Source organism: Pithys albifrons, chromosome 4 (assembly GCF_047495875.1).
Source record: "Pithys albifrons albifrons isolate INPA30051 chromosome 4, PitAlb_v1, whole genome shotgun sequence".
Lineage (NCBI taxonomy): Eukaryota > Metazoa > Chordata > Aves > Passeriformes > Thamnophilidae > Pithys > Pithys albifrons.
Genome location: NC_092461.1, coordinates 71955246 through 71980623, shown reverse-complemented (window position 1 = coordinate 71980623; position 25378 = coordinate 71955246). Strand labels below are relative to the sequence as shown.

Here is a 25378-nt window from a genome sequence, read left to right as displayed (position 1 = left end):
GGAAAACCCGCGCCGGCTCCGACCGAGCAGGAGAAACACACGCAACTCCTCCCACTCCGCGGCCCCGCCCGCCGCGGGCCCCGCCCCTTCCTTGCTCCCGCCCTCCCTGACGTCACCCGCTTCCGCCCAATCAGAAGCCGGGGCTGCGGCGGCGCCAAAGCCTCAAAGGGCGGGTGCGCGCCGGGGGTTCCCTCGGCCCCGCCCACGGAGCTCCCTCCGCCACGTGACCGCGGCCGCGGCCGCCGCGCGGGGGGCGATGCCCGGCGGGAAGGTACCACCGGGACGGGCGGGATGGGAGGGGAAAAAGGGGCTCCGCCGGCCGGGCCGGGGCGGGGAGAACCGCCTTGGCCTCCCCTCAGGGCCAAGCTGTGCCTGTCCCTGTGCTCTGGGCGGCGGCCTTGCCGTGCGCCCCGGCCTCCGGCCAGCCGCGCCTCCCGGCCCCAGGGTGAGGGGCGCGGGTGGGTGGTGGCGGCAGAACAGCGGCCGCCCCGCTGCCGTCTCAGGTCCGCTCCCAAAGAGATAGTGGTGTTGGCGACCGCCGCGCTGGAGCGGGGGCGGGAGCACGGGGGCTTCCCCGCGTCCCTGGCGGGCGCGGTTGCGCAACACTGGCAGTGCAATCCATCCTCGCAAAGCTGTGGCGGCGGGAGAGGGAGCCCAGCATTCTTACAGGGAGAGTGAAACTGTGAGAGGAAAAGAGACTTGTCGGGGTTGCTGGGATTAATATTGTTTTGAGCAGCTTCGCTTCTCCGAGCAAGAGTGGAGAGAGGAAAAGCACCCCGTGTCGTTTCTCGATCTCCTTCCTGTGGTTGTGTGCTTGGTGCATTGGATGATCCCCGCAGGACGGCAATTAGGATGTGCTGGCTCTGACTTGCAATGCTTATGCTAATGCTGAGGTACTGCCGAAAGGCAGACTCCAAGTGTCGTTGTCTGATATATAAATACAGTTAGAGGTCAAATGGCAGAACTGGTTCCTAAAGCATTTTGTTTAAAATGGTGCAAATACTCAACAGATTTTTAAATACAATCACATTTAAAATAAATTTTAATGGAAGAAAATGTCAACAGCAATCTTAAAAATGACCTACTGTATTTCATTTAAGTGGCATTGTAATACTGACACTGTACACATTCTCTTCTGAAAGGTTTTAAGTCCTTGGCTCTGAGAAGGTGCACGCTTCGACTGCCAATATTTAACCAACTCTTGTTGCAATGTGGTGACAGATTTTGATAATAGTAGTTTCGTTTGCAGACAAAGATAATGTTCCCCATTACTTTATAAGTGAAAACTGTTATAGTCAACTGAAAATAAAACAGTTCTGCCATTTGCTGAGTATTGATTAAACTAATTAAAAAAACCCCACATGAACCTGATACATTACAAAAAGGTAGGATACTGTTATTGTATCCCTACACAGTTTTGATAACTTTTGTGAAAGCTTTTCTAAAATACTTCAGTTTTAACGATTTTGATAGATTGCAGATTCCTCTTTAACTACTTGGCACCAGTTATTAATGTAAACTTAAGTAGGAGCCTTATTCCATGAGAGGTTTAGTTTTCAATGTAAGTACATAGCACAATAATTTATACAATTGTTTAAAAGAAGGATATATAGGTTAAAAAGTCCCAAATTCAAATGGTAATCTTATATACACCTATGTATATCAGTCAATGATAATAGCCTTTCATTAAGAGTAGCAAAAAATCATGGATACAAAGAAAGATATGGAAAGAGTGTTTAAGAAATTTTGATCTCACATATCAATACCAAAGGAAAAGCTATTTTTAGGTTTTATTTTGGTGTTAGTATTTCTTTTATTTCCCATGTTCACGCTGGCCGTGTGGACGGAGGCAAGGTCATCATTGCTGTCATTTGCTGTGGTCTACTGTTTAGTTTTTTTCATGAGTGATTACAATTTGATGCAGACCTTTCTAGGGATCATGTGGGTTCGTGCAAATAATCTTTGGAAAATACACATACTGATTTTCATAGGAATAAGAAAATAATCTTGGCTGAAAAAAACCTCCAGAACTGCTTTTCCTCCCTCCACTCCCGCTTGGAGAAGTGAGGCCATATTTTGTCTTTTGACACCCTACTCAATTCACAAGGGCCTTTGCCTGACTCTTCTTTGTAATAAATCTTGGGTTTATGATGTATCCTGGGTCCACATGCTCTAGCTCTTTTGAGCCTGATTCAGTGATTTTTAAATTTTTTTTCAATATGAGTATCTTGTTTCAAGACACTTTGTGCATGCCCTTAATAAATTACACAAGTTATTTTTTTGTGTGCCCCTTCCTTTTTACTCCAGAGGAAAAAGGTGATTAACCTTGTGACTCGAGATTAAGAGAACTCACTGTTGTCGCTGCTCTTCTTTGGGAGCAGCACAGCCTTCAGATCAGTTTCATTATAAATATTTATTCCTGAGAAGTAAATTTCTTAAAATACTAGTTTCTCTATTGCCTTGAAGCTGCTTGGGGCATAAGCCAAAAGGCATTAAAACTTGCCATTTTGGCATGCCAGCTGATGGATTCCTGTGGCAAAAGTCCTTGGATGCCAGACCTCTGTGCCAAGGCTGTGCAGAGGAAGGGTGCCCAACACGGGCACTGTCACACTTTGCCCGAAGGCCGAGAGCCAAACAGAGGCTCTGCAGGGCTGCAGAAGCCCCACAGGGCTGCTCCCAGCTCCCTTGCACCTGTTCCCAGGCCCTTGTCTGCACTGCTTTAGACACCCTGTCACTGTGGTGCATTTGTGATTTGAAGCATGGTGACATCAGGAGTGTGCAAAAAGTGCAGTCACTGTGTTTTCCTTCTATTCTTTCATCCAAGCGGAACTCTCTGGTGTCACTGTGTCCCTGGGAATTTTTTTTCTGAATCACGTGTATTGTATCCTTGTATCTAGGTGTATCTGTACCTCCTTTCTATTGCATACGATTTTCATACTGCAGATTTTTATTAAAAAAACTTTTGTGTGCTTTACATTCATATCTGCACATAAACATTATTCATGATACACCTTTTACATGGTGTATTTTTCTTTTGAGAAAAAGCTGCTTGTGTGTATGTATGTGCATACATGCAACCATACATACGTATGCATATGTGTAGTGCTACTGTGAGAAATCCTCTCAGTAACTGTGAATTGAAGCTGTAGGTCTGGTTTCCTGAATTCATGTCAGATACATGGAGTGATTTGAACTGACAAGGTGTTTGGGATGGAGGGCATTGTCTTTAGGGTTTGTTTTTTCAATTTTTTTAAGTACAGAGCTCAAACCCACCACTGTCAATATCAACAATCCTGAGTCCTTCCTTTTCTCTCTCCTCCAAATGGTACCTGCCGGAAATTCGCAGTAGCTGAAGAAGATCGCATGTAGAGGATGTATTTCTTCTACTTTCTTGGTTTGTGACTTCAAGGACTGTTTTCACTTTTTCTCAGCGACTATAGTGGCTGTAAATTTCTGTGTGGTGGTAGCAGAAAACTCAGATTTTCCTGTGTCTGGGGAACAGAATGTGTGGTGGAACGGAGGTAATTAGCCAGAGCTGTCAGCAGTGCTGATGGTTCTTCAGGTTCTAATTAAGCTGATATGGTGTTGAGCAGCTGCTGAAGTGGTCCCAGTAGTCCTTGTATCCTTTCTTTTGCTGCTGTGCCAGCTGTAGATAACTATGCTTCTTCCCAAAGAAGTTTTCTGACAGTTTGGTTCATTGTTGCTGTGTCTGCACAGTCTGGCAAGTGCCAAGTGCTTGGGAAGAAGGGGAAAAGGGGACTTCAGTTGCTCTGTTTTGTTATGGAACCAGCTGCCCTGACACAGTCTTGTATTGCTCTGAAAACCCGAGCAGCCCTGCCTTTATTCAGGCTAGTGACATGTAGGATTAAATTACACTCATTGGTCATTAAACCATTAGCTACAAAAGCTCTTTCTGCCTGTCACAGCCATGACTGTCCAGTGCTTCTGAATTCCAGCTGTTTCAAAGTCACTTCCAGTGCCACTTCACATTGCTCTCTAATAAAGAAATGTAACCACCTAAGCATAAACCCAGCTATTTGTTCTACATGTATTAGTCTGCGCTTTTTTAACCTCGTCACCTGCAAGCATGTTCTTTCTATATGCACCTTAACCCTTCTCACTTGGGAAGAGGGAGTTAACCTGTATCCTTTATCCTGATTTTTTGTACAGTGTTCCTTTCCCAAATCTGGACAGCTGTGCACCACTGGCATGTTCTGCTATTCATCTCCTGCCTCTTAGGCTGTGATCTTTCTTTGTTCCATTGGTATTGCACACCACGGAAAAATAGGGAGTTTCTCTCTATCAGGGGATTTCATGATTTTAAGAATAACATGAACAAGAAACTTAGCAGAGAGTAATTGCCTAGGTCTCTGTTCGTTCAGCTTCCTAGAAATAGACATGTATTAGGAAGCCTGTTTTATGTAACTCCTTGTGCTTGTGTTTCTGTGCCTATCTTTTTCATTTACTTGCAACTCTTTTTGCTTTTAATTGACCATTGAAAGTGGTGTACCGTAAACCTTCTTGACAGTTGTAGTGCTGCTTTTGGCACAGACACATTCAACAAAACTGGAGCATCCCATTTAAGAAATAGGCTTTGATGAACTGCATATTATACTGTAAACCTTTGTCTTGTTGCCTGAAAAGTCTGTGGAGAAAAAAGACTCCAAGCCAATTTTAGTGGGAGATCAGATAAGAGAGCAGTGAGCTCCCAGGCTCATCCAGGAATATATATCAACGTGTGCAGCCTGAACACTGATTTTCTGGTTTTTTTATAATATTGTCTATCCAATCCCCACTTTACACATCCCTTGGTCCAGCCCAATCCCACCTTTGGCACACCCCATCAGAAATCGAGTCTGGGGGAGATTGGGACCCTCTGTTTGTCATCTTTGTCTTACTCAGCACACGTAGGGCTTGGAGGTTTTCCAGTGTTCTTAGACCCCGAGGTCAGTGGCCTGTGTTTATGTCTCACACTGCAGGTCTTCTGGTATTATTCAGCTTTCTACCTTGAAAACAAGACTAAATAGTTTAATGGAATTTGAGACATTGATGGGGGGCAGGGGTTGGCATGTATAAATATTGAACTTAATACTAACACATTAAAGTCTGCATTTTCACTACAATTACCATTACTTCTAAAATCTATAAAAATTAGAAAATCTGAAAAAATACAAAACCCTCTGAGGCATCAGTCTGCCAAATGTATCTTGCAAAATCTTCTAAGAGCTACAAAAACATATATAAGCAAGACTTTCCGCACTGGCTAGGATTAAAAAACAATTAAATGGAAGAAAACCAAACCAACCAACTCAAAACTAGAGCTGCAATGTGTTGTTGAGCCTTGTTGCACTGCTGACTGTTCTGTTAACTCTGAGCCTGGCAGATGTCATCCAGTCTGGGCACATCAACGACAAGGAAATGTCTCCAACTGGAGTGAAGCCTTGCTGTGGCATTTTGCTGTAGAGCCAAAAAATGGGCCTTGATGTGTTTCAGTTATTAGTATTTGCCCTGTCCATGCTTTCTTCAGTGCAAAGGCAGAAGTATTTTAGCAAGTGGACAGCCCAATGTAGAGGCTCACATCTAAGCACTCTGGAAGTTGAGGCTTGGGCCAGCATCTTCTCTGGGAGGAAGGTGGGGTTTAAATTCTCTTTGTGTCCCTGCTGTAGCCTGCTTACCTGATGTCATACCCTTATTAAAGGATTCCATATTTAATAACACATATTGATTCCATATTTAATAACACATCAGATTCAACATTGTACTTCTCATGTATCTGTGGGAGTAGTTACTGGGACAGCTTGACTTTGCAGTGTAAATACCCACAGCAGTTTTAGAAGAGGCTCATAGCAACATCACTTACCATCAGAGAAAACTGCAAATCCCACTGGTTTTACTCCACCTTCTTACCATGAGGCAGCAGGACTGTGTGACTGGAGGGCTGAAGGAGGATGCTGCTCACTGTACTTGTTTCGTTCCTGTGAGCACTGAAAAATTCCATAGAAAGCAAATATGCATTGCCAGTTACAAAATGGACCGAGAGTGCTCTCAGGCACATGGTGTGATTTTTGAGTCTGTCTTGTGCAGGAGTTGGATTTCAATGATCCTTGTGGGTCCCTGCCAACTCAGGATATTCTATGATTCTTTTTTTTTTTTTTGCATATATTAGTTTGATATGTATGTTACAGTCCTGATTGACCAGCCTGACTGAAAATGTGTGTACTGATTAACTTAACTTTGGAGTAATACTTTTATAGGTAGGAACTGTAGTTGCTTGAGAGAAAGTGTATCAGAAGAAGACAGATGTATTCAAGCAGATTAATACAGACAACATGTTGTGAGACAAGTTTCAGTAGCATAACAGGCTAAAATGTTTATCATGCTTAGGTTCAATTTATATGTGTAAACTGGTGTTGAAACTGAGAGTCAGTTTGGGATGTGATAACAGGCAATTCTCTCATTCTCAGCTATTTTCAAATGTCACAGTCTATTGCATTAAATTAGCACTGGATACTAATCAGCATCCTCTTTCATGATTTACCTCTAATCCAAATGACTTCCAGCATTCCCATGTAAGGGGAAGGCAACAGTTCATCTATTTCTGGGAGGAAGGGGAGGTAGAAATCGTTATGGAAGCAAGTCTAATTCTTACAGCTGAAAGAGTTGGGGATTTTTTTGTTTGGTTGGTTGTTTTTTAAGAGAACTGTATAGTGATAGCTTGTTTGACCTGCTGCATAAACAGAATTAAATCAAATTAAATGTGAGTTTAAAGGAATTACTTAGTTAAAGTGTATTTAACTGAACTGTTCCTGAGGAGTTGCTTTGTTTTTTCTGCTTCACTGAGCAGCTGTCAGGTACTACTTGATGTAGCTTAGACCAACAGAAAGTGTACCTACGAAAAATTAAATTTTCCTATGGCATTGGTAGTGGTGTTATTGTTCAGTGTTGCATGAAAAATGGTTGCAAATGTTTGAGATTTTTTTCCCCCCAGTTCATTACAAATTGGAATTTGTTTGTAAGTATTCAGAAAATACTAGAGGCTGTCTAGATTAGGTAAATTTAACTTGAAAAGAATTGTGTACCCACAGTTTTCAATGGCTTTATTTTTCCTCATAGCGGAAAAGACTTTGGAACACAGAATGTACACCTTTCCCAGATGAGGCACCCCTGTGTCTGAAAAAATCGAATGTCAGAACATCAGTAGCTGCTACTTCGATTTCCAATGCGTGGCTTCGGTGTGGGGATGGTTTTCAGAGCTCTTCAGTGCTGGAGGTAAAATGCTGGCTTAATGGTGTAAGAAAGAGATGCAATCTGGCAATTAGTTTCCATGCTTGACTGAATAATATGTTGCCTTCTTTTGGCATTGTTTCCAAATTAAAAGCTCATTGTTACAATTGTCAAACAAAAAATGGAAAGTACAGTTACATAATGACATTGTCTTACCTTGTTAGTGTAACTTTCTGAGTATATGGAGTGTGTGTTAATACCTTACCTTCTAGACAGCACTTATCACTTAGAAAATTTCAATAATACTCTGAAGGATGCAAAAGTAATTTGACTGGGTTACTTAGCCTGGAGAAGAGGAGGCTCAGAGGTGGCCTCATCACTGTCTATAACTACCTGAAGGGAAGTTATAGCGAGGTGGGGGTTGGTTTCTTCTCCCAGGCACTCAGCAATAGGACAAGGGGGCACAGGTTCAAGCTCTGCCAGGGGAAATTTAAGTTGTGTATCAGAAAAAAATCCTTTCCAGAGAGAGTAATCAGGCATTGGAATGGCCTGCCCAGAGAGATGGTGGATTCCCCATCCCTGGAGGTTTTTAAACTGAGATTGGACGTGGCACTGAGTGCCATGATCTAGTAAATGGACTGGAGTTGGACCAAGGGTTTGACTTGATGATCTCAGAGGTCTTTTCCAACCCAATCGATTCTATGATTCCATGACATTTGAGATGGAGTGTTACATTTTCTAAAAAATGTGAAACAAAAAGACCGTAGTTTGCATATGAAGATTTTTTGCTAGATCTAAATAATGTGTTTGCAATAGTGAATTCATTGTAGAAAATCCTGCTTTTTGATGACCCTGCAGAAGTGGATCTTGGTATTCTTTCGGATGATATATCAAACTGTGCTCAGCCTGTACAGATGTTGGTCTTGTTGATCATGAATAGAGATGTTCAGCCAGCTCTGAGTGAGAAATGTTCTGTGCTGAAAATCTTTATCAACCAAGTTGCTTTTCTGTTTCTTTTTTCTGGTACTAAGCAGTCACAGCATAGGTTGTGGGATTTAGTAAAAACCAGCAACAGAGTGACCAAGTACTTCTTTCGTCACCTTTGAATAAAGTATGTGCTTTATCAAGCATGCTGTTACTACCCACTTTTGACATTTTAATGCTGAAAATACTGGCTCTTGTTCTTCAGGTCACATGCAATTTCTGTCATAGTCATAGTAAGTTTGTATGTTTAAATCTATGAAAATTCAGCTTTTATGTTACTGTTCTCATGCTTTAATACCTCATTCATTATATCACAGTCTAGTAAAGGATAGAAAAGTTAATTTGAAATTGTGCTGCTGAGCTTTAGTGGGTAAATAACAACAGCTTTGAAGATGTTGATACATGTTAAAAACATTTTTAATGTCTTAGCCATTAAATATCTCCCTCTATCTCTTAATAATATAGTCCCAGAGACCTACTAATAAGAAATCCAGGATTAAGAAGCAGCTTGGACCACTGCTAACATCTACTGAAAATGCAGCAAGTATGTTATAATTTTTTCATGTTAGTGTTGTCAGATGATTGTCGCTTTGGTTTTTTCCTATATTAAGGTGGAAGGTGGCTTAAAATACTGGTTGCTTTCTTGTTCTGTTATTGTAATCAGAAGCTAATTTTATAAGACACACAGTCTCTAGTTGTTGTGGTTGAGCTCTTGTATTTGCCAGAAGTGCCAGAAATGTGTTCTGCAAAGCTGCAGTCACTCAGGTATTGGTCTTGAACAGGTGAAAGAAGCATCACTAATGCTGTATGTGGTGTGTGTTATAAAAAGGACAGGATATTTAAATTCTTTATCTTTTTAACAGGAAGGAATGAAAAATAACCCTTAACTGTATAGATTGAGGATGAAATTATTCTGTCTTCTGCTAGAGGCAGACAAGCAGGCACAGGAGAGAACATGCATTCTGCAAATATGAGCAATTGATAGAAAAACAGAATTTTGTCAATGTCCTGCTTTTACAGACTTCCATATGCACCCAAGTCATTTAATATTGTGATTAAAAAAACCCCTCTAAGCCAAATAATGAGGAGGAGGACATACAGCTTTTCTTTGTAACTCCTGAAAAGTTGTGGTGTGTTTTCCCCTTAGGAGAAAACTGTAGAGTAATCTCTACTGATGAAATACTTTTTTTCGTTTCTCATGCATTGCATGAAGTCAGAGAAATCCAAAACCCAGAACTCTTAAGGATAGTCTTTATTTAAACCACTTACTATTTTACAAGGGCACATGCAGGGGGCGGTTAGATCTCTGTGTATGGAACTAAACGTCAGACAGTTGTGACTTGTCCTCACTCTGCTGAAGGACAAGAGTGATAGCCGCATTGTATAAAATAGTGTTACCATTTATTATGGAGAATCAAAAGGAAAATACATGTATGTATAAAGAAATATGTGTGTCGATACATCAGCATTAGTCTCTGATGGTCGTAACAGAATTGGTAATTTTTCTTGTTACAAAATAGTATAGTTTAATTTTTAATAATTTTAAATTTAACAAAACTTCATTTCTGTAAAAATCTAACACTTTACTTTTTAATAGAAGCTTCTGCTGCTGCTGAAAGCTCTAGGGAAGCTGAGGACATAATATGGACCTCTAGTGGCAGTGATTTTTCAGGTGGTGAAAATAAAACACTGAGTCCAAGGTTGCACAGCAAAAAAAGTCACACTTCCAAAACAGAGGAATTGCCTAGCAGACATGATTTGTTGTTGGAGGACGGAAGTAGTGAAGGTAAGTTCAAACGCAAGCAGATATCAAGAAACTTTCTGTCAACTTCAAGTGCTGTAATGTGAGAATGCTCCAAGGTCATTCTGACAAAATGACATAATCTAATCCTATTTTGGTTAAATCAGTTGGAGGGGTTTTTTCATAAATTTCATCTGTGTACAGAATAAGCTCTTAGTATAAATTATGTACAAAACCTTGGAGTAAATGAGGAAAGTTGGGGTGATAATCCAACATGGAGTAAAGCATGTCAGCTCATTTTGATATATTGTAGCTTATTTGTACTATTTTCTTCTCTGTGCTGTGGTTGTGAACAGCTTTTGCTGCCCTGTCCTGTTCTACTGGTGATACTTTGTCTGCATCTACTGACTAATGTGGCAGACTCTGCAGCTGCAAATAGGATCATGTTCTGTGAAGTGCATTTTCTGTTTTGTACACAGTATTCCTTGCTTTGCATGTTAGCTCTACTATGTGAACAGCCATGAGTTTGGTTCTTAGGACTTCCTTTCTAATTCATGGAGAAGGAAATAACAGAGGGGAGAGAAATTGATTAAAAGGTGCATCTGAAGACAGAAAAATCTTTAGTTGTGAGCTCTGTTGTACAAGCGTTAATTAGGATAATGTCTAAGTTGCATTAGAACTTGTTAGGAAGTATTTTCAAAGTGAAAAATAAATCAGGTTAGCTTTGTATTACTTCAGCCAGGTCTGGAGTATTACAGCCAGACTTGGCATTCTGGATGTTCAAACACCATTGTGAGCTGAACAAATGGCTCGACTGATTTACTTTTTGTGTGTGACACTGTTTAAACATGCTTCTTAGGTTTAAAAGAAAAATGTAAATATTTTCTTCTTTCATCCATATTTTTATCACTGATTTAACACCACGGTTATCTTTTGGTTATCTTTTGTAATTCCTAGTAATTTTCTTCATTTTTAAAATGGAAGGACTGTCCATTTCCTAAACTGCAATCTGTTCCTGGCCAGGAATATTTCTAACCTGCCATTAATATCGTTCTATTGCAATTGTCCCCTGCAAGTGGGACCCTGCAGGTTTTAATATTTCTCTTTACGTTTTTAAAGACACAATATACGGACTTATTTTTAATCTTGTGAGATAGTAAAATTTAGTTTCTCTGTGTAACTGAAGAAACCCTGATGCATTAGGTATCTGTTTGAAGGTATTAAAATCATAGAGTGAAGGAACTGTGATATCCATGCTTTTTGAAGTAACCATTATACCCTATGTACAATGCTATAATTAGTGTATATCTGTGTGTGTGCATACATAGGTACAGTTGTAGGAATGGCGGCAGTAGCTCAAAAAGTTATTTTTAAAAGTGACATTGCCTTTCACGTGAAGTACTTCAGATAAAGATAAAATGGAGTGCCTTGTGTTTTATTAAGGGATTTATTCCACTGCCACAAGTTGCACGCAACTTGTCACACAGCTTCAAGAGAAACCTCTTTATGTTACCTGGTCACCAATGTCTGTGCTTAAAATTTCTGAGGAAGCTTTCTCATAGTTAGAAACAAAAGTGCATTCATGTGTGCGACAAAGCAGGGAACACCAGAGCTGTACAACTTCAGAGTTTGGAAGTTTGATAAAGAAACTAATGATTTAGACAAGAGTAGCACTGCCAAGGCCAGAAGGTACTGCCACAGTTCCATGGATACATATATCTGCCTGGAGTGTTCTACAGATCCCTCTTTTCTGTGCTGCCTCTCTCTTACACATGAGTATTCCAGTGTTAGAAATATGACATTTACGAAAGCTAAAAAACAAAACAAAAAAAAGCTTTCATCCTTTCTCCCCTGAACATGTTCGTTTATATGAAATACATTGCAATTATACCTCTCAGTACCTTGTGGCACTTGGACCTGAGGGGTGGTGGGGCTGCTATTGCAACTCAGGTTTCCATGACCTTCAGTAGATCCTTGGAGGTACGAGTGGACTTTTGGAGTGCATTAAATACCACCTTGTCATGAGAATTGTGGAAGCAATGTTCTGAATTTCAGTCTGCATCTCTTTGTTTAATGCCATTTTGTTGTTGGTTTGTTTGTTGTTTTGTCTTTTTTAGCTCTGTCCTTTCTTGTGCCTGTTGCTATTGATTTATCCAAAATAATCCTCTCTCTAATGTGCTTAGAGGTTCTAGGAGGTGACCATTTCAACCAGCTTTTTCATTCCTCTGTGAGGGTTACAACTAAAAGCAAGTGTTAACTAACACTGTTTGAGGCTTTTTCTTAGAACAGCTAATTCTGAACAAGCACACTTGGATAATCCAACACAATTGTGCAAAAAAGTCTCCAAACTGAACCATGGAAGACCTACTAACTAAACTAAAAAACCCCATCCTATGTACCTATGCAGTTAAATGTACTGCCTCTTTGCAGACAGTACTTTGAATTTTTTTAATGTAATTTTCATCTTTCTTACAATTTTCTGCTAGTAGAATTTAGCTTTTATGAGACACAACATAATTAAAGATCAGCTGAACATAGGAAAAAAATAACATTGCATTTTTTGCCCCAAGTTCAGGATAACTGTATTATTGCTTGGACTTCATGCTTATAATAGATGGTGATTAATAAAAAAAAACCCTTTTGCCAATATTCTATTTTAGATGAATTGGAGTTCATTGACTGGGAGAAGGACAGTGATTCCACTGATAAGTGTGATGGATCAGAAAAAGATGACAGCTCACTAGAGATATCAGACTCGGACTCTTGCACAAATATTAATTCTCTGCCTATCAAAGAAGAAAATAATGAGCTTTGTAAGGTGAGAAACTATTAGAAGTTTGAGAAAAAAAAGATTCTGATATAAAATGTATCCATATTTGATTGCATTTAATGTGGGGGAATGTGCTGATTTTATTTACCTTATCTCTCCAGAAAGGAATATTGTACACAAGAATTTCAAGGCGTTTTCTTTGACATCAGAACCAAGCCCCACACACAGGGCTTAGCAGTGTGGTCACTGAATCACAGGGTGACCAAGGTGGGAAAGCAACTCTGGAATTGTCAACCCCCTGCTCACAGCAGGGTCATCCAAAGCGTCTGTTCAGGGATGTGTCTGGTTGGACTTTGAGTATCTCTGTGAGTGGAGACTCCACGACCTCTCTGGGCAACATGTGCCTGCACTTGGTCACCTGTGCTGTAAAGCAGCTCGTTCTGATGTTTAAATTTAATTTCTTGGAGTTCCCATGCGTGTGCAGAAGGTGATCAGGTGGGTGGATTTCTCAGCAGAGATGTGATGATCTGGATTTTCTACAGCCCTTGCCTGCCTGGGACAAGTTGATGCCCAGATTTCCTGTAGTGTGATGGGCGAGAAAGTTTCCTTTTTCTCTTCAGTACTTTGAGGCTGTTTTGGAATGGAGCAAGTTCTGAGATCAGTGATGGGGTCCGGGACCTGTTACAGGGCTCTCTTTTCAGTCACGAGGACTGCAAACCTCGGAATGGGGACAGCAGTAAAACTCGAATCTTGCCGGTTAATTGGTACCTTTTTTTCCCGGGGATCGGTCCTGGAATAGCCCGGCAGAGGGCACCACAGCCCTGGGAATGGGGGCGGACCGGGAAGGGTGTTAGCGAGGTGCATTAAAGCCATTCCAAATCACACAGAATCACAGGCTGTTCTGAGTTGGAAGGGACCCACAAGGATCATAGAGTCCAACTCTTAAGTCAGTGGCCCACATAGGGGATTGAACCCGTGACCTTGGCATTATTACAACCAAGTTTTAACCAGCTGAGCTAATCTCGACTCATTTATCTATTGATTCTCTATCAGAATCCTCATGAGTATGACAGCAAGCTGTGCTGGCACAGGAGGACCAACAGCCTGGTTTCCCCATGGATGGGCCCCGTTTGGGGCAGGTTCCGCTGCCCTGATGGGGTGGGATGGGAGGCAGGGCCTGGCCCTGTGCCCTCCTGCGAGGACATGGAGCTGTCCAGGGAGGGCAGCATAGCTGGGAAGGGTCTGGAGCACTGTGAGGAGTGGCTGAGGGAGCTGGGGGTGCTCAGCCTGGAGCAAAGGAGGATCAGGGGTGACCTTGTGGCTCTGCAACCACCTGGCAGGAGGTGCAGCCATGCGAGGGCCAGTCTCAGACAGTGACAGGGTGATAGGACATAGTCTTAACGTCTCCTGGCGCAGCTTTAGGTTGGAAATCAGGAGGAATTTCTTCACAGAAACGGTGATTAGATATTGGAATAGGCTGCCCAGGGAGGTGCTGGCATCACTGTCTCTGGAGGTGTTTAAGGAAACACTGGAAAGGGCATTCAGTGTCCAGCTGACATGGTGGTGTTGGGTCACAGGCTGGACTCAATGGTCTCAGAGATCTTTTCCAACCTAATTGATTCTGTGATTCTGTGAACATGCATGACCTGGCTCTCATTTGGCTCCTGTAGGTGTCAGTCCCACTTTAGCATCTGTAGCTCAGAGTTCAGCAAGGGTTAGTCAGGTGTTTTCAGGCTAGTGAAGAACTGATTTTATATAGCCCAAGTCCCAGACTGCAGTGTCAGAAGAGACTCCATGGTCTGAGTATGGCTGTGAAAACAGAACTGGGGTTTATGCAAGTGGTTGTTCTGCTTTTATTATACCAGCATGAGTTACCCCAGTGTATGTGGAAGGTCAGATAAATGTTATGAGACACATATTAGATAATGGTGCTCATGAGAGGGTTTTTTGGGATGCAACCATACTCAATAAATTTTTTTTAACCCTAACCAGAATAGTTATGCTATTACAAAATATATGGGTAGATTGTAGAGACATCCTCCAGTCCCTAGATTTCCCCTTCCCCTGTTCCCAGTTGGAGTGTCACACTGTGGGAATTTTCCTGGGTGGTCAGCCTCACCAGAAGACTTTGGTCTGGGAATTCAGTGTATGCAGGAGGGTAAATCCCCAGTGATAGCTGTGCCTATTGCAGCCTTTGTTTTGCTTTTCTGGGGATATGCTGTTTTCCTAGAAAAAAGCTACAGGCAAGCTGTTTGAGAAGTTTCCAGGAGAGAATAGAAAAGTAGTATTCACTGTAGGAGGTCATTTGCTGTATGAGTATTCTTTAAAAAGGCCTCTTAATTTTGTGGCCTACTTCATGGTGAGGGAAGGGGAAAAAACCCCAGATGTTAATGTATCATCATTTTTGTGGTATTTACTAAATCTCTAGAATCTAGTGGAGTGTGTGAATAATCAAAAGACCATGAAATTTATTTTACCCCACTTCAAAATATGCCAAATATCAAGAGGTTCTGGAGGTTTAGGATTGCTGCCAAAATGTTTTTATGGTAGTATTTACCCTTGGTATGAGTGCACTAGGTTTCTACTGGGAAATCTCAGAAGATTAATAGTTATGGCTTCCCCCTCCCCATATATCAGTATTTCTGATTTAAAAATTACTTCTATTTGGTGATAATTAACAACATAGAAAAGTTTCATGTATTGTTTTGGTTGGAATATAAAACTCTTGCTTATCTGTGGAGTGTAAAGCTACAGTCATGATTCAGTTTGTTCCAAGTTCCAGTGCTGTGTGTTTCCTATCAGCTGTCCACTTCTGATGTGTAAAGCTGCTTGATAGAAGATAATGAGGAAGGCAAGTTGAAGCTGGTCTTGTGGTGAACAGCTGTTACCTAATTTTGGCTTTTGTTCAGAATTTTTGAAGAAAGCATGTGCAAGATATGGTAGGGCCATGCTTTACTTTCCTTTGGATATTTTTTTGGGAATGGGAGAGTTATTTTACGTTAGCTTTCCTTTGTGGCTGATTTTTCGTTTAAGATGTTGCAGGACAAAGATCTGATCCCAGATGGTTCTATTCCTAGAGTTCCTTGGCTTTCAGTTGCCAGTGGTGGATGCCTAAGGAGAACTTTTTTCTTGGAGACCAAGCTACTAAAGTAAAGATTAACTATTAATGTTAGTTTTTTCAGCATACGTGTTTTCCAGAAGAGCATCATGTAGTCACCTCAAAATTGAAAAAAACCCCATATTTTTATACATTGATAGTGACTACCTGTTGCCAGACTTGTGTAGAGACCTTGTCTCTTGAGCTGAAGTTCCATATTTTGGAAGAATTGGTCATCTCAGAATTATTTTTAAATTCAAAATATTTTAATGCTCAAAATTAAATGGAGCAAGTGTCCCTGTTGGTGAATTCATGTCTTCTGCTGTCATGACTCCTAAACTGGGAACTGTTTCTGGTCCCATGCACTGAGTGGCATCATCTTCCCTACTTCAATTCTTCCTCAAAACACTCCCCTAAAGTAAGCCAGCATTTTTATGGAGTATATAATTTTGGTGTTTTACAGAGTATGGTCTTTTCTTTGTCCTGTATGTTAAATCTACTTACCAGTTTCTCATGCATAGACAGTTTTGCTTGCTTTACATACAGAACAAGTGAGATTTATCCCAGAATGATGAGGAGAATTTTTTACCCTTTACTTTGCTGATGTGTAGGAATTATATAGTATTATGTTTTTCCTGTGCAGCATTAATAAAGCCTAACTGGTTATAGCAGATTCTCTTTATTGCAGAGCACACTAATAATCTTCTCTGCTAATCTGATTTGGATGAAAATTCTTCGAAAACTCATATAGTTAAGAGCTTATTCCCTTTGTATCATAGAACCATAGAATGGTTTGGGTTGGAAGGAACCTTAAAGATTCTTAAAGATCATCCAGAACCTTAAAGAGCATCCAACCACCCTGCCACGAGCAGGGACACCTTTCACTAGATCAGGTTGCTCAAAGGTCCATCCAGCCTGGCCTTTAACACTTCCAGAGGTGAGACATTCACAGCTTCTCTGGGTAACTTGTTCTAGTGTCTCACCATGTTCACAATAAAGATCTTTCTTCTCAATCTCTAATATAAACCTACCCTCTTATCTGAAACCTTGTCGTGTCACTACATGCCCTTGTGAGAAGTCACTTTCCAGCTCTCTTAGGCACCTGGTATGTACTGGAATACATAGGGAGTGTCAATATCCCCAAACTATTGTATTGTATGAAGATAGACAACTGAAAAAGAGATTTGCTGTATTTTTGTGTTTCAAAAAAATAAATCACTAGCATATTGTCAGCTTTCTATTGTGCTGCAGTCTGTGTGCTCTGAGAGTAGGCAATTTGTGATGTTGATGAATATTGTGCAAAAATCATTTTAATGTGGTGCACAAGATTGAGTTTTTCCTGAGTCAAGAACACATTATTTGAGTTGTTCCTGTACATGGATGTATATAGGTCTGTGTCTTTCACCTGAGGCCTTCTGATGTTTCAAATTAAGGTTTGCTCAGTTGCTTAGTTCATGGATTTATTACTGTCCTAACTTTGCTCTTAAAAAAATTAATTCTGTCTGTCTGTGTCATTACACTGAGGGAGAGTAAACATGCTTAATGAAATTCTGAAGAAGTCGCTTAAATGATGAGTAGGCCAAGATTTTGCTGTTATTTCTGGACCTGCTTTTGTGTCCTTGCTTTCTTGATCCAATGTAATGGTAATTATAACTATCATTGGCTTGGTAATTAGAACTGAGTCTAGAACTACTGTTGGGTAACAATTTAAGAGAGGTTATCTCAAGGAAGGGAATCATTATTATGGCAAATGGAATTTGTGTCATCCTGTCAGACTGATGACTTAACACTGATAAAGGGGGATGAGGTGACGATGTTATTGCAAGCACTTGCTTTTGTCAGTCCATTACCAAAGGAAGTGTCTTAGAATATGTACAGAATACCCACGAGCTTACTATTATTTCTAAGTGTGTACTTCATGGAATAATTCAGGTTGGAAGGAACTTCAAAATGTCTTCAATCTGCACAAAAAAGGCTCAGGTGCAAGGTCACATGAGGTTGCTTAGGGCTTTATCTGGTTGGATCCTGGAAAACTCTTAAGGATGGAGACAGCATAACTGGTCTGGGCAGCATTTGTTTCCCTTCCCTGCTTCTCTTCCCCTTGTCTTTCCAAAACCAGGAATCTTACTTTTCTGGGTAGAGCTGATCTCTTCTAGCAGGTCTCTTCAGATGGACTTTTTAGGCAAGACCTAAATCAGCAGGTTGCAAGTAAGTAGTGGTACAGAAACAAAACACCTTTTGCATTCATATTGGCAAGATGGAAGGATTTATATCTGAATGACCAGACAAAACTGAATTTGTGCACCAGCTGCTTTCTGCTACATCCATTTAGAGTCATGTCTCTGCTACTTCTGATGGAGAAATGAAACCTCGAAGCCTTTTTCCTTAGTCACAAATAGTAGTGATCCTCTCAACTTGCTGTTTCCATGATTTGCTCAGATTATCAGAGTAGGAAACAGGATGTTTCTGAATGAGCTGTAGCTATCTGAATTATAACTATTTTTTCCTTAAGAAAACAATGTTAAACAATGTAAAACAATAGTTAAACAATAATAGTTAAACAATTGCCCTATTAATTTTAAAACTGGATTGAAGACACTAGTTCAGCTAATATCTGACTGGCTCAGATGTTCCTCACTTTAATGATTTATCTTGGGAATACTTTTCTTTATAATCCCAAGACATAGGAGTTCATATTTCAGTGTAGCTGAACTGTCTCCTTATCCTCCTCAAGAATGACAGTCATGTGAATGTCTTTATGCACATTAAGTGTCTTTTTGATGGTGTAAAAATGTTGGATGTCCATGATGCCCATTTTGTAGGAATCATAGAATCATAGAATTGATTGGGTTGGAAAAGACCTCTGAGATCATAAAGTCCAACCCTTGGTCCAACTCTAGTCTGTTTACTAGATCATGGCACTCAGTGCCATGTCCGATCTCAGTTTAAAAAGGAAGTGTTCTCTGATCTCTGTTCTCTTACTTCCATGTGTGTGCTCTTGTAGGTGACTCAGAGTGTCACTGAGGTAGCTGTACATCTTGGTGCCTAGTTTTTGAAATTCGTGGATGACTTATTAACTAAATTTAACAGAGACTTCTGTGTACCACGTTCTGGGTGAACGAAATCTGATGGATCACAGCAGCTATCACAGTGACATAAACAGACTTGAGACCTTTCTGCCTTGAGCTGCCATTCCCAGACTGTATTTTTACATTGTTTGAAGCACGAAGCTGTTTGTGCGTGCTTAATCCAGCCCCTCTGCTTTGTTTAACTTAAGGCTTCAGGTGAGCCCCATATTCTTTCTTACACGATTCTGGAGAGCAACAACTTTAAGTGCAGCTAACAGCATTGCTATCTTGGCATCCATATATTGAATGCCCCTCTCTTTGCAGTCTTTCCCACCTTCTCCCCACGTTTGCCTGGTGTTTTAAACAAGACTCAAGGAGCCTGTGTTTGTTTTCCTGCAGCTGCATGCCACAGGAGGCATCTGTTTTTCCTCAGGTCTGGCATCACTGGGCAGTGACTCTTCACAGCACCACAGAGGATCTTCAGGAGTACCAGGGAGAAACAAAGCAGTATATGTTTGCCTTGTCAGAACCTTGACTCTCCATCTAAGGAGGTGAAGCAAAGAAAGATGGTCTCATCTGTCTCCTGTTGGTATTTTGCCTAGTGCTACAGCAGAACAGGTTGCAGGGAAGAGCAGAGCATGCATTGGTGGGAGTGTAGAGCTCCTGTCTGAAAGGAGAGAAAGGTTAAAGCCGGAAGAGGTAACAACATTAGTAGGAAGTTAAAGCCTTTTGTCTTCCTGGTTTCCTCACCTCTGAAGCTTGCTGTTGTTTGCATTATGGATAATTTGCTAATGGTTTTGGGCTCTGCAGAAAGCTGTGAGCACAGTGAGAAAGCTGCTGGGTTTTGATATGTCTGACTTTGTCTTCCAAACTGTCTCAGGAATCCTCAGGCTAAATTGGGGGAGAGATTAGTTTTAATTTGTTGGAAGTTCTTTTTAGAAGGAAATGGTGGAAGAGAAGTTTTAGTGGAATACATAGGACCAGTCTTAATAATTTCTTTTTCTTATAAATGTGCTAAGTACTGTGGTTCTGGAAGGAGACCTGAATAGAATAGATTGGCTAATGGCTTGAGTTCTCTAAAAGCCTTTGATTCATTCTTTCTTGTGTGTTGTCCCTTCATTTAAAAAATAGTTTCATGATCTTTTAGTGGCTGATTCTGTCACTCATCATGTCAATTCATTGTGTCAGGCAAAGGACCTATATCAGGGAAAGTAAAATTCTTTTTTACTACCACACATGTTTGTTGCATCAAGTTGTGGAGAAAACATTTTGTGTTCTTTTAAGGTTCCTAGTGCAGTTGCGGCTTCCATCTTTTCACAGGTGAACCTTTCTGGTGCTGGGGTTTGTGGCAGCAGTGCAGGAATGACATGTATGCTCAGCTATGTCAGCTCAAAAAAAACATGTTTAATACTGCCTATGGAATGGCTGTTAAGTGAAAATAAAACACTTAAATGTCCAAGGTCATCCAATTCCTGGTAGAGCAAGTAAAGCATGAGTGTACTAAAATCACCCAACCATCTCTATATTTAGGCTTCAAATTCTTACAAGTTTCTTGTCACTTTTCACCAAAACAGAACTATTTCTTCTGTAATAAGGGTTAGTGTATACTGGCTCTTTGTAGAATCTAGTGAATTGTGAAAATCTTGAAATAAATTTAGAATACCTTAGAAAACAAAGGAAGACCAAAGTTTAGAAACTATTTTATACTAACCTTAAAGTTATTAAAAACCCTTCTTCAAGTGTGTTTCTCTTTCTTTAATAGATGAAGCTGTTGTATATCTCGGCTTGTTTTTATCTCACGTGGAAGAAGGCAGTTATGTGTGGGAGTTTACTTTGTTTTGTGGGATTTTTTTAAAGTTATAGCACAGTATTTTTAGCTTGGAAAGAATGCAGTTGGGTGGTACGGTATGGAGAACATGACTTTTGTTCTTGGCTCCCATTGCAGTGTGGAAGTGTATTGGACAGGCAAGAGGAGTAAATGGGGGCAGAACAAATGGGATAAAACTGAGAACATTTATTATATAACTTGAGTGGTTTGGAGGTATGATATATTGTTGTGCGAGAGATTGACTCTCTTGAGGACAATAGGAAGGGGCTGGGGTGGGGTGAAATGCTAATGCCTCTTGTATCCAGTTTGGCAGGGTCTGTGTCATATTCTATGATAAACAGTTTCTGTACAAACGTCTGAATCATCTGTAGCTGACAAATCAGATTTACAGTTCTTTTGTTATCAGTACACTCATGTTCCAGACTAGTAACCCTGGTGACTGATTAACCCTTTCTGTGGAGGTGGTCTGTAGTGATGGGCTCTAACTCCATTACTGTGGTGTATGTTAAGAGAATTTTACCTGCTCTGCAGTAATCTGTTAACACACTCCCATATACAGGCCAGCTACAGACAACCCTGCTCCATCTTTTTTTATCCCCTTTAGGATAGCACTGTTTGCCTTCAGACCAGGGCAACAGCCTTGACAACCTGATGGTTTTATCTTTGTCCTCGATCTCTCTGGAACTGTGCTATGAACTTGTTACTTCATATATCCTTCCCACTACTCACAACTTCAGCCCAGCTTTATTATTCCAACTTCCCAGACACATGAAGAAGCTGTTGCACATGACTGTTGATTCACTGCTCAGTCCCAGCACAGTGACATTCTTTTTTACTTCGTCCCAGTCATTGTCCTCCCACTCTGTCTCCTCTTCACAGCACAGTCACTATTTCACTCACTTGTCCCCATTCACCTTCATCTGGTCATTGCTTGGTGGTCAGTTCCCTGGTTCTCTCTTGCTTAATACAATACAAGATTTTAATCTCATGCCACCAAATACTCTAATCTGGTTGCAACTCTTCAGAAACAGTGACTGCAGCAAACTTGTTAGTATTTTGCAAACACATTAACACCTTCCTGTGCGTGGGAAAGGGAACACTGAAGCAAAGTGAGAAAACGAGACTGGAACTGTCCGCTTGTGAAGGCAAACACAATGAGCAGAGCAGCTTCATCCTGACATAAGTAGTCATGTATGAGAAGGGTTGAGTTTTTTGTTGGGTTTTAAATACTCTGAAAAGCTGTTAACACTGCAACTTTAAAAATCTATTGAATTTGCACATAAACTGTACTTGTGGATAGTAGTTTTGGTCCTCCTATTCACGAAAAGGTGCAGTGGAAGTAGAAAAGCTTCAGATCAAGTTGGTATGAGTGAAAAATTCCATAGAATAGACACCATCAGCCTCAAAAAGAGATTGCTGTGGAGAGGACATGAAAGAAACCGATGCCTCACAAATAGATAAGTAAACAAAATGACTGGGTACTGTATAGATCTAGGAGACATCAAGTGAAACTAGAGGTTGATTCAACATTAAAAAGGAGTTGATTCATGCCACCTTATGAGCTACAGACCTCCTTGCCACAGGATGATATGAATGCTGAAATATTACATGGGTTCAAGACTAATTGAACAAAGTCATGGAGGACAAATCTGTTAAGAATTAAATACAAAGATCTTGCCTCTGGTTGTAGCCACAAACTGGAATCAGGAAGACTGTTCTTTGCCAACATTGCTGCATGCTTGTCCTGTTTTAAACTCTTCCCTAAACATCTGACATTAATAATTGTTGGAGACAAAAGTAAGGGGCTAGAATGATCCTTGGTGGATTCCCCTACAGCTATTCCCATGTGTGTGTACTGTGGGCTTTTCAGCATGTGTGAATTTTGTCCTTTTTACCATTGCCACCCTCATTGCTCTCTCTGCAGAGCAGTTGAGGAGTCACATGGCAAAAGATGATGTTGCAAATGAGTCTCTACTTGGTCAATGCAATGGGTACCCTTTGTAGCTATAGTTCTCTACCACTTGCTGCTCCGTGTGACTTTATGCAGGGTATTTTTTCACATAATCTAGTTTATGCTTACCTTGTGTTTTTTATAAAGCTTTCTGTACAGACATAGGGTAGGAGGGGAGCTTTTGAGGCAGCATAGACTTTGTAGAGGATGATGGCTCTAACCAGACTTGTCTAGAGAAGGCTTTAGCTCTCCTGTAGTGAGCTACTGACAGGCTTCACAGACTTAAGTTTCTTTAATTTCCTTGGTTGGATGAGGGAGAAGTGCAAAAGTAAGTCTAGGCTTTCTTATTTGTCTTTCTTTTTTTCTTTAATTTTTGAGTAATTGAAAATGACTAACTATGGCCTTCTTTGAAACATAAACATTTGTTGAAGTACATTGAAGCATCATGAAATTAAAAAAAAATAATTGATGTTGCCAGTTGTGAATCTGGTATGTTCCAGTTATAAAGTGATTTGTCTAGGATATTAAGCACTTAGGATGTTCTGGGATAACTAGTTGTATAAAAAGAGTAAATAAATAATATAAACCCACAATACTCAACTTTATTTCTGGGGTAAGCAGCTCCCTTCGGGTGCATGTATGTGAATTCATCAGTCTATAAATGGTGTGGGCTGAAGCTGGAAATAGGTGTAGAATTCTAAAGTAATAAAAAATACATTCTTCATAAGCTGATGACACAGAATTATTATATTGAAGGTTCATCTAGCTCAGATCCTGAATTGTAATAATCTTTTTCCCAGTACTACTTTAAATGCGGTACTGTGGGAAAAAGAAGATCTCTGTTGCAGTTCAGGTGCTTTCTGAGCCAGAAGTTGCATTGAGGTTACTAAGTCTGAGAAACATTGTGTATTTTATCCTTCAGTAGGTAACTCAGTCCCTCTAAACCAATTTAAGTTCATGGGCTCCAGACATTTGGTGGGAGTGATACCCTAATCTAATAATGCATTATCTGTTCAAAGGCAGAATTAGAAAAAAAGACCTTTTAGCTGTGGCAATTGCAGATAAAGCATCAAATTACCTTTGCCTTGTTCTTTGCAGAGATTTACAGAGGAAAGAACAGTGTTATGGACAATAATGTAACAGTTTCACAGAGCTGCTTGGAAAACCAGATTATATAGCTCTATACCTGGAAACTTTACAGATGGTGTGCTTTGACTAATTTATTCCTTTTTTATGGGACTCAATAGCTTTACCCTTATACTATAAGATACTTGTGGTATGTTGGGAGGATGCAAGAGATTTTGTATGGTGTTTACTTACTGTTTTAGAAAGGAAGGACCAAAGCAGCTCTTTGGACTAAGAATCTGTATCAGCCTAAGCCTGTAGTAACTGGAGGAGGAGGAAAGAAGAGAAAGAGGTGTGTTTTTTCTAAAATAGTTTATGGGGGAATGCTGGATTAAAAAAATACCAGGTTATATAGACTTTTTGAAGGGTATACATTTAGGACTTGGAAATAAAGTGGAACATAATTGCCACTCTCATGGCTAAAAAGCAATGAGATGGACAAGGGATGAGGTTGTCAGTTTGAACAACAACAACAAAAGCAGTGTTTATACATGAAACAAGTCCCGAAAAAAGTTCAGGAGGGTGATTATTCTTTACTTTGTAACTTTTATATGCATTTGAGTCTAGTTTTCCTATGCAAACTTGTTTTTACACTGTTTTTATAAGTAGCTTATGTTACTTACAATTTAACGATTCTCTGATGCTTTTTGTACCTGTGAAAGTATTTAATTGTTAAAAACTTAGTACTACCCACAGCAGTTGGGGAAAAAATTAGTTGAGTGGGCATCAGAATAGGACAGCGAATTTGTTTTGGTGTTTGGTTTGGGTTTATTTCATGGCTTTACAATTTTAGATAAGTAGTTCCCATACATATTGATGGCTTCTCAAATCTAATGAACTCAGGAGAAACCAGGTGTGGCAGAATACCTGGTTTTGTTTCTTCAGTGTTAAAAGAAAAAAACAAAACAAGGAAAACCTGAATGTATCAGTTGTGTTGATAATGAAGATGGTGAATTAATTCATTACTTTAATATATGAGTCTAAGTGAAAAATATTGCACTTATCTCCTCCTTGGGGATACTGAATATAAATAAGTTACCTAGTATATTGTGTTGGAAGGTAAGTGGAAGAAATGATAATTGGGGATGTAATGGAAAGGAAATAGTGAAAATATACTGGAAAGGTAAACTAGAACATGACTTTTTACATAGGATTGGAAGGCAACATAACTTCTATCCCACACTTCTGCAGTACAATTCTCTTTTGGAAGGCAAGAATGAAAGTAATATTAAAGGGAGTGGACTTGTACTATATTATTGTAAAGTACTCCATGTAATTTTTTGTTGTGTCTATAACTTTGCTGCTACTTTGAACATCCTTGGGTTAGCATTTCTGCACATTTAATGCAGGAGTTGCTTGTGGATCATCACTTGCAAAATTTGATTGTGAAGAAGCAAAACTTTTTACATTCTCTTTGTGTGAATTGCAGGGTTTTCAAATACTATGCAACTGTTACTTGCCATCAGTGAATTTTGTGAGCATTTTGGAAAGCGGTGGTGGAATTTTTCTCTCTGCCTTGCATGCTCCAGAAGCTCTGAAAAGTCAGAAGTAATAATGTAGACAATAATCATTGGCCTTTTACAGTCATGA

The 25378-nt window shown here is 40.2% G+C and overlaps 1 protein-coding gene across 1 annotated transcript in view; it reads left to right on the top strand.

Moving 5' to 3' along the window:
* Nucleotides 1-211: 211 nt before the first annotated feature.
* SPIDR (scaffold protein involved in DNA repair) overlaps nucleotides 212-25378 on the top strand; it is a 198574-nt gene continuing 173407 nt past the window's right edge. Inside the window, exons 1-5 of the mRNA XM_071554566.1 lie at nucleotides 212-271; nucleotides 7114-7269; nucleotides 8674-8752; nucleotides 9806-9994; nucleotides 12610-12767. Of these exons, the coding sequence (XP_071410667.1) occupies nucleotides 257-271; nucleotides 7114-7269; nucleotides 8674-8752; nucleotides 9806-9994; nucleotides 12610-12767 (597 nt within the window). The 5' untranslated portion in view covers nucleotides 212-256. The remainder of the gene's footprint in view (nucleotides 272-7113; nucleotides 7270-8673; nucleotides 8753-9805; nucleotides 9995-12609; nucleotides 12768-25378) is intronic.